At 42.8% G+C, this 9,167-nt stretch overlaps 1 protein-coding gene across 2 annotated transcripts in view; it reads left to right on the forward strand.

Annotated features, from left to right (window-relative positions):
- LOC123503709 (insulin receptor-like) overlaps nucleotides 1-6,999 on the forward strand; it is a 42,178-nt gene extending 35,179 nt beyond the window's left edge. For both annotated transcript variants that reach the window (XM_045253689.1, XM_045253690.1), the window contains exons 20-29: nucleotides 121-285; nucleotides 423-591; nucleotides 955-1,177; nucleotides 1,294-1,432; nucleotides 1,892-2,069; nucleotides 2,272-2,402; nucleotides 2,587-2,751; nucleotides 3,358-3,431; nucleotides 3,663-3,736; nucleotides 3,944-6,999. In XM_045253689.1, coding sequence (XP_045109624.1) covers nucleotides 121-285; nucleotides 423-591; nucleotides 955-1,177; nucleotides 1,294-1,432; nucleotides 1,892-2,069; nucleotides 2,272-2,402; nucleotides 2,587-2,751; nucleotides 3,358-3,431; nucleotides 3,663-3,736; nucleotides 3,944-5,244 — 2,619 coding nt within the window. In that variant the 3' untranslated portion in view covers nucleotides 5,245-6,999. The remainder of the gene's footprint in view (nucleotides 1-120; nucleotides 286-422; nucleotides 592-954; nucleotides 1,178-1,293; nucleotides 1,433-1,891; nucleotides 2,070-2,271; nucleotides 2,403-2,586; nucleotides 2,752-3,357; nucleotides 3,432-3,662; nucleotides 3,737-3,943) is intronic.
- The last annotated feature ends 2,168 nt before the right edge of the window (nucleotides 7,000-9,167 follow it).

Consider the following 9,167-nt stretch of genomic DNA (forward strand, 5'->3'; position numbering starts at 1 on the left):
TATATATATATATATATATATATATATATATATATATATATATATATATATATATATATATATATATATATATATATATATATATGTGCATATGTAATTCTTATATCTTTTTTTCCATAGGATCCATATGAAAGAACTATCAGTGTTGACAACCTGGAGCCGCAGGAGGAACGCCTGAGCTTTTCTCTCAAGGACTTTGAGGCGGGAAATTACTCGTGCAGACTTTCTGCCAGGTCCCTTAAAGGATACGGGAATTTCACACTGCCTGTTTCATTCATCGTTATGGTGATCAATTTATTCATTTTTTTGAATATCGATATTTCCTTCATATTTGTTTATTAGCTTGTATGAAACTTCCTATGAATTTTCATTGACATTTACCAATGTGTGTGTTTGTGCATGTGTGTGTGTGTGTGTCTCAGAGCAGCAGTTCCCCCGGAGAAAGTGACAGTTGGGTGCTGTGGACTGCGCTAGTGGGCGCAGCGGCAGCACTGGTGCTGGCTGTCGCGGTGCCTCTTTGGTTGTGGCGGTGGCGGACCAACACTCTGCCCAACAAACTGGAAGGCTCATCCCTCAATCCTTATTACAAAAGTGGGCATTGTTTCTGTTTGAGAGAAAAAAAAGTGTCTTTACAAATGTTCCTACTTAATAGTGTATATACTCGTATTATGCTATAATAATAAACTTGCAAGAAAGATGAGTCGGTATTGGTATGCATACATAAAAAGAAAAACACAATTAGAGTTGTATGGAAGATACAAAAGATATTCTAGTATTGTATTTACAAGAACGCATATTCATGATAAAACGTCTGATTTGGTTTAGTTATGAAAGATATAATTATTTGAAGGAAATATTCATAAGTTATTCATTAGATAGTTCGTCTTACTAATTATACTCCTGAAAGACACTGTTGAAGCACGAATTAAAAAGATGATGTGTACTGCTCTCCAGAGTGGCTTGCTCCCAAAGAGAGGTTCCTGGAAGAGTTTATCTTGAACCGAAGTGATCTCGTTTTCTCGAACTTAACGCCGCTGGGATACGGCGCCTACGGCATGGTGGTGGAGGGAGAGCTGCGGATAAATGGGCACTTTACGAGAGTAGCAGTGAAGACTCACTCAAACTCCAATTCAAAAAAAAGGATCATAGAGTTCATGAAAGAGGCCGAAATCATGCAGTAAGTTATTCTCATGTATTATTTTGAATAGATTCTTAATAAATTGTGTATCGCCGTTTCTGAATTTGTAATTAGTGTATAGGAGCCACAACCATTAACATAACTATCTGTTGCAGACACTTTAATTGCCATCACATCGTGCAGCTGCTAGGCGTGATTGCAAACTGCGAACCCGTGTACTTAGTGATGGAGCTCATGGAGGCAAGGGACCTGAAGACCTACTTGCAGCGATACAAGAAATGTGTCACGGACCAGGTGTGTACAACATGGCGCTATATAGGTACTGACTTCGGCATTCCAGATAGAACATTTCTGTTTTCGTTAATATTACCAAAGTAAATGAAACAAATAATCAAGACAGAATCAAGGAAAGAGTTCGCCTCATGCAACTGATAACGTGGCTACAATGTGACGAGGAGGAATATATTGTGCAAGATTTTGTTATTTGCTGGTGAATCTGAAATCCATCGGTGCCGCCATCTTCACGCCGCCAGTGGAGGTATCGTCTTCCAATATTGGAGTAACACTTCCTCGAGTATTTTCTTTCCTTGGACGTCAAACACCCAACTGTCTTTGTGCCATCAAGTCCTTCCTCTATAACAATTCCTGAATGCGGCTGACTTGGGTTTTATATGTTATTTTATATGGTTACCCGCACCACCACCTCCTAACCAGTACTTATGACGAAAACCCATATATAGCTACTTGTTTCAGACTATATTGGAGATGGCAGTGCAAGCAGCGGACGGCATGGCGTACCTTGAGGCGAAGCGAGTGGTGCACCGAGATCTGGCCGCCAGAAACTGCCTCCTGGATAGCAGCCTCACTCTCAAGATTGGAGATTTCGGTCACGCCAGGAACCTTGAGTCAAAGCTGAACTACCATACAAACAGTCAGTATCTTTGCTGTCAAGGAAATTAACGTTAAGTTGCATGTGGGCATGAATGTGGAGCCCAGCCCTCGAAAGTTCAGAGCAAAACTTGAATAAGGTTAACTGCTGCATAGATAGTGATAAAAACATATTAAGGCAATGTCTGTGAATGAAATCCTAATTATTACAACTACTACAAATCATTTCCAACAACTTGCCATAGAAAAGCTGGAGACCCCCGTGCGTTGGATGGCACCTGAGAGCCTGATGGGCGAGCACAGCACCAAGAGCGACGTTTGGTCATACGGCGTGCTGCTGTGGGAGATGGTGACGCGAGGGAGTCGCCCATACCAAGTAAGTCAAACATGAAAATTTCAAATACGAAAAGAAGGATAGAATATGTGTGTGTGTGTGTGTGTGTGTGTGTGTGTGTGTGTGTGTGTGTGTGTGTGTGTGTGTGTGTGTGTGTGTGTGTGTGTGTGTGTATAAAGTATAATTTAAATTTTTGTTGTCAGGTGAACAATATTTGTTGTTACAGCGTAGCAGTTGTAGAGAAGTGAAGTTGTTAGTGACGGAGGAGAAGATACACCTAGACCTGCCCAACCCCTGCCCACCGCCCCTCGCTGCCGTGATGAGCCGCGCCTGGTCTCACTCTCCTTTCCACCGACCCACGTTTAGGGCCATCACGGATTTTTTGTTCCAGGTACTGCGAAAGCTACTGCTACGGCTACTGAGCTTTCTCTCTCTCTCTCTCTCTCTCTCTCTCTCTCTCTCTCTCTCTCTCTCTCTCTCTCTCTCTCTCTCTCTCTCTCTCTCTCTCTCTCTCTCTCTCTCTCTCTCTCTCTCTCTCTCTCTCTCTCTCTCTCTCTCTCTCTGTATATATATATATATATATATATATATATATATATATATATATATATATATATATATATATATATATATATATATATGTATATATGTTTGTGTATATAGCCAGTTGTTCCCCTATGAAAAAGCTCAGATTTCATACTGACCGATCTTTAGCTAAGACTCAGACCACTCGCAAACCACTCACCGGGACAGTTGGGCTAAAAACCCTCGTGTCACATCCCGTACCTGCCTACTTGTGGCTAGATGAACACGGACGACGCACATTAAGAGACTCGCCCATTTGCCTCGCCACGGCCACAACGCTAACTTGAGCCTTCTCGGGTGATAGCCAAGTGTGCTGATCACTGCACTCTACGTGGTGTGTGTGTGTGTGTGTGTGTGTGTGTGTGTGTGTGTGTGTGTGTGTGTACTACATTATATTACATGATATTCCCAGAACGTGAGTCTTGAGTTCCAGAAGAGGGTACAAAGGGTGTCCTTCGTGCACGACTTACAGACAAAAGCAGCCAGGTGAGGCAAAATATACATTGTTTTTTTTTAGTGTTTAAGATAAAACGTACAATTTGTTTAACAAAATAATGTCAACAATGTATTTGTAAAAATGGAAGGGAAGAGCAACAGGAAGGAATCTCTAAGATACTTCCTCGTTCTGTTGTGTGTCTTGTGACTGCTCTTTTAGTACTACTTCGAACACGGTGTGGAAACGGAAATAGTAAAACCATAATCTTTTCCAAACTGTAGTGACGAGGACGAGTTTCACCTGCAGTGGCTCATCAACACCACCCGCAGCACCAACACCACCACCAGTGACGAAGGTGAGGTGCAGGATGTGCCTGATAGGTGGAGCACTTGTAACCCTCGTCATCTTCGCTTAAACTATAAGTAGAAAACGCGCCCTATTATCTGTGTTTCTCGTGATACACTGATATACACTATACTCGTATATGATACATACCTTATTCATAAGAAATTAATTGAATTCAACATTCTTAATTATTCTATCGCTCTTGCTTTTTTACCAGACTCACCTCAGTGGAGTCCAGTTGACCACTCTTGGGCGGCCACATCTCTATCCCGTTCAGTCTGGCAGCGGCAATCAGGCCACGTGACGTTCGCGGAGATGTCTGTCTCTCCCCAGGAACTTCAAATCCATACAAGTACAGTTGATAACTCAAGCCCCGAGTCTTGCCACGGAGGTCAGAGTTTGTGTAGGCGAGATGCTACTCAGGACAGCTCTAATGTTCACACCAGATATCTCTCCCAGGAAACGTCACACACATGGCAAACAGACAAACTGAACGATGTCTCAGGAACATGCCAGCACGGAAATGGTCCTCCTGTACACTACAGAAATATTAATGAGGTAACATTTACTTCATTACCAAAAACTTCTCGAGGCGGCATCTCAAAGTCTTCAATCTGGGGCGCTGCATCTAATGACGGTCCACTATCAGCCGTCACTCATTCCGTCCCCCCTATTTCTTCATCGTCACACACAGCTTCCTACTATTCCTCTTCGCCCTCGAGAACTTCATGTTCGTTGCATCATTCTTCTCTCCTTCCTTCCTCCTCTGGCAACAGTGCCCCTGAGTCTTCTAGCACTTTCCTTACGCCACCAGCCTCTCTGATACCTCTCCATACTTTGCATGACACGCAGTCAGGTGCACCTCTACCTCATGACTCCACCAGTGAGCTACATGCTTCGCCGCCACTCCGTCGAGCTGCAGCTATGTCCTCCACACTCGCGCGTGCCTTCCCACGCCTCTCCGATGCATCCGTCCACTCGTCTGTGCATCACGCTGCAGGAAATCTCCCTGCGCCTCGTCGACCTCTTACTATTTTCTCACGTTGCATTGCTGATATTCGTTTACAAAAAAAACTCAGTCTAAAGTCAATAAGCCTGGCCCAGTCGAATCCCAGTCTGGCCGCCAGTGAGCCGCTACTGTCCCACCAAGAAGCACCCATTGGATCTCAGTCCGTCTCGCCTTCCATAGATCACTTACCTGTCACTCCAGTGTCAGACTCCAACACATCACTCTTATCAACTAGACATTCATCCATTAGAAACTCCTTTGCCATCAAGGTATCACATTCTGAAGACCAAACACATTCAACCATGTTTCCAGTAGCCTGCTATTCCCCTGCCCCTCGTAACTCAGCTGCAGCCGTTTCAGCACGTCCCATTCCAGGCAGCGCACCACCCACCCTCCTTCTTACCAGGAAGACGCAAGTCTTTAGTGCTACAAGTGACCTTGGCACCGGTTGTCACCGCTGCAGCCGCCGCTACACCTCTCTCACCGAAGATGGCGGGGAGCGGCAGTGACCGACGCGGCTGCATCTCCGCATCACTTGGTGTGGATACTCGTTTGTGTCGTTGTTGTCATCGCTGTCAGTTGTTCACTCATAGCATAAGTGTGTGTGTGTGTGTGTGTGTGTGTGTGTGTGTGTGTGTGTGTGTGTGTGTGTGTGTGTGTGTGTGTGTGTGTGTGTGCATTCCTGACAGATTTCTGTTGGTCGTACAACAAAGTATTACGTCATGCAAACTGTAAAAAGTGGTACGCATAACCGCTGGTCAAACTTCTTGTTTTACCGCGGCGCACATTTTGTACCATTATTATTTTGTTTGTTTATTGATATACTTTTTTTCAGTTTCTTATGTCTAGATGAGATAAATTTGTTGGTTATAATATGAACAAGTTCATTTAGTACAGCATACAAACCGTTATTTGTATAGTTCTCAGCAGGGAGAGGAAGGACTTTGTACAAACACGTTGGTCGCTGATGGAGGAGAGTTACATTCTTGTGTTGTTCATCCGTGGCATTCCGACTCATTTCCATCACCACTTTTCTCACTGGTTAGTCCCCAAGGAGACTTAAAGAGGCTAGTGGTCCTAAAGTGAGTCAGACGGAGAAATTATCTCAGTTTCGTGTTGGCAATGTGACGGGAAGGATGCCCTACTTTCATGGCAGACTGTTTGTGTGCCAAATTGCTTCTCCTTTGGCCTGAAACATGAATTGCAACACCTGATAGTGTCTCACATGCATAAATACATGGAAAGGTCCTTGTTATTGCCTTTAATGTCACTGACACAAACTTAGGTTTCCTCTTGAGGGGAAAGATAGTTTTCCATTTCATTTTCCTTTTTCCAAAACTCTAGAGCTCGTGTTTGGCGCTAACCATTCAGTCATCACTTTCCTCAGTTTCAAGTTACACTCACATATAAAAGATAGGTTGAAAATATAAAATCATGATGAATAATGAAAAATGGAGAGGCACATGAGACTCAGCTTGATGTCTTCTTTATGTCAGATGCAAATATACAGCTTGATAGATAAATGACTGAATAGATACAGTAGATATGATGACTGATCGATAAACTAACTGAAAAAAAATATTCATGCTATGATTTATGTTTACAAATCACTTTCTTTCCTATGATTAATGAAAGATTGTGTGAATTAATGAATACTAGTTTGGAAGTCATGCGCTATAACACCACCAGGTTTACTTACTGAAAGAAACGCTCTCAGTCGTGATAAGCATTTGATAGATAGACAGTCATAGCTTTCTTCTTCACTCGCTATGAATATTGATGTATGTAAGATAGCTGCCTTAATAGTAAAGTTTGCTTTCTAAATCCCTTTACCTTTTCTATCCTATCAAAGATATCAGCTTACAATGTACATATGTCCTTTATTTACTTCATTGTTTTTCCTTGCAATCTTAGCATTTTCCACCATGCCAAAGTTCAAATGACACGATGCACTAATTCTCAAAACTTAATGTATGCGCTCACTCATAAATCTCTCGTTTCTTGTTGGTGCGATATTCATAGACGCATCGCCTACCATCGTACTGAGGACTGTTCACTCTTGTCACGCTGCCATCATAATTTTCAGCATCTGAGGCTTCACTATCACGAAGCATCACACACTATACACTTTGCTGATGGTGATGGTGACGGTGATGGTGACGCTTAAGTGTTACGAAGAATTCTGTTGGTCAATAATGCTCTCTCTCTCTCTCTCTCTCTCTCTCTCTCTCTCTCTCTCTCTCTCTCTCTCTCTCTCTCTCTGTGTTTTTAATGCCTTACTTTCGTTATTTTTTTCTATTTTTCATCGACTGGTCTTTATTTTGATTTTTTGATTTGATTTATTGTCTATTTTTATTTACTTTATTTGATTTGTTATTTAAAGACGTTCTGTATCATTTCTTTTGACGTTGCCACACATATTGAGGTTCTCATGTCAGTATTAGGTATACAATCACTGATGATGAGGATATACTCACAAACACAATGATACCACACGAATTATAGACTATTTCTCTCTCTCTCTCTCTCTCTCTCTCTCTCTCTCTCTCTCTCTCTCTCTCTCTCTCTCTCTCTCTCTCTCTCTCTCTCTCTCTCTCTCTCTCTCTCTCTCTCTCTCTCTCTCTCTCTCTCTCTCTCTCTCTCTCTCTCTCTCTCTCTCTCTCTCTCTCTCTCTCTCTCTCTCTCTTCCTCGGTTCTGTTTGGTAGTAGTGGTCTGTGTTATATCTATAGATGAACTCATGAAGTGTACCTCCTGTCCTGTGACCACATGCCTAACGTGTCTGTCCTTACTCCAGTTACACAATTATACACACATACCTGTCCCACCTGCACTTCCTCACTCTCCACGTGTCGAGATTGATTCCTTAAAGATTCCCACATAAGCAAAAAGAAAAGTTAGTACAAATTCTTCAGGAACTACTTAGAAATTCTGCCTACATGTACTCCCCTAGAAGTGTTTAGTTCCTCCATCATCTTGCCGCATGGTTCAGGAATCAGGAGGCTCTGGTGAAGTGGGGGACGGTGTGTGCGTGGAGTTCTGGTGTCTGATGAAGTGTTGTGAAGTGTCAGTAGTGTGTGTGGTGCGCGCATCCTTCCCTCCTCACAGTGCACTGGAAAAGGCAGTCAATAAGATATCCGGGTCTGTGGATCTTTTGACATTTGTTGTGTGAATTTCGAGAAGGAAAAATTGATGTACCTTTTCGTATGCAGGATGCGAGTGCTTTTACCGTAAATTTGTAGCGTAAATATAAGACAGTGTGCCAGTCCTTTACAATAAAGTACATGTTCTGTCTTGTGTACATTGTCTCTGAATACATCCTGTCACCATTACGAGAAACCGTGGCAGCTTTGGTTGATTTGCCGCACAGTACAGACCGGCAAATCAGGATACAATCTTGGTAAGGTGGAGCTGGTGAGTAATGAGTGTGGGGCCGCTGGGAATTGGGTTTGTGATTACTTGAAATGAGGACAAGTGCCTGTGCGATGTGTGATTATTACTAGTCGGTCCAAGCACAGACTTTTGACATAATAAGGATAACAGTATCATTGCTTAGGGAGAGAACATAATCAGTAATATTTAGAGTTTCTGTACGTTACAATTCCTAACTTAATAGCTTGTTTGATAATTTATGTGATTTAAATGGCGTTCTCTAGTACATTGATATCTTTCTCAGCTACACCTCGACAGTGCCAGTGATGCGTGTCATTCACCCACCGTGGCGAGCTGTACTGTAGGTGAGGCGTGCTTGTAAACCGACGGAGTGATGGGAGGAACACTGCCAGGGACAAGCTGATAAATCTCGTTGCGTCACCTTGCTATATTATGATTCTCTCTTTCTCTCTCTCTCTCTCTCTCTCTCTCTCTCTCTCTCTCTCTCTCTCTCTCTCTCTCTCTCTCTTCTCTCTCTCTCTCTCTCTCTCTCTCTCTCTCTCTCTCTCTCTCTCTCTCTCTCTCTCTCTCTCTCTCTCTCTCTCTCTCTCTCTCTCTCTCTCTCTCTCTCTCTCTCTCTCTCTCTCTCAACGAGCTATCCATATGACAAGCTATGAGAAGCTTTGTCTGGTCCCAGCAACCTAACAATACATAACGCATACCAAACAAAATTACGTTGGTTTTTTTTTCTTTACTTTTTCGTCCCTCACACCTGTTTGGAATATTATTGACGCCGTTTGCCACCCGACCGATGCTAATCTCTTGGCATGAAATAGCATCTAGTGTGTTGTGTACATCACCAGCAGTCTCTCATCCCTCGTCAAGGCCTCACAGGAAATATAATGTGGTAGAGGAAATCAACTGCGAGTCATCTGTGTAAAAAAAATAACGCGAATTGCTTATTAAGAGGCGGCAAGGTACGAAAATATCAAGTTGTCACAAAGGGAAACTTGCAGAGAGAGAGAGAGAGAGAGAGAGAGAATGCACATAAATTCATAGGTA

The sequence above is a fragment of the Portunus trituberculatus genome, chromosome 14 (genome assembly GCF_017591435.1).
Source record: "Portunus trituberculatus isolate SZX2019 chromosome 14, ASM1759143v1, whole genome shotgun sequence".
Classification (NCBI taxonomy): Eukaryota; Metazoa; Arthropoda; class Malacostraca; order Decapoda; family Portunidae; genus Portunus; species Portunus trituberculatus.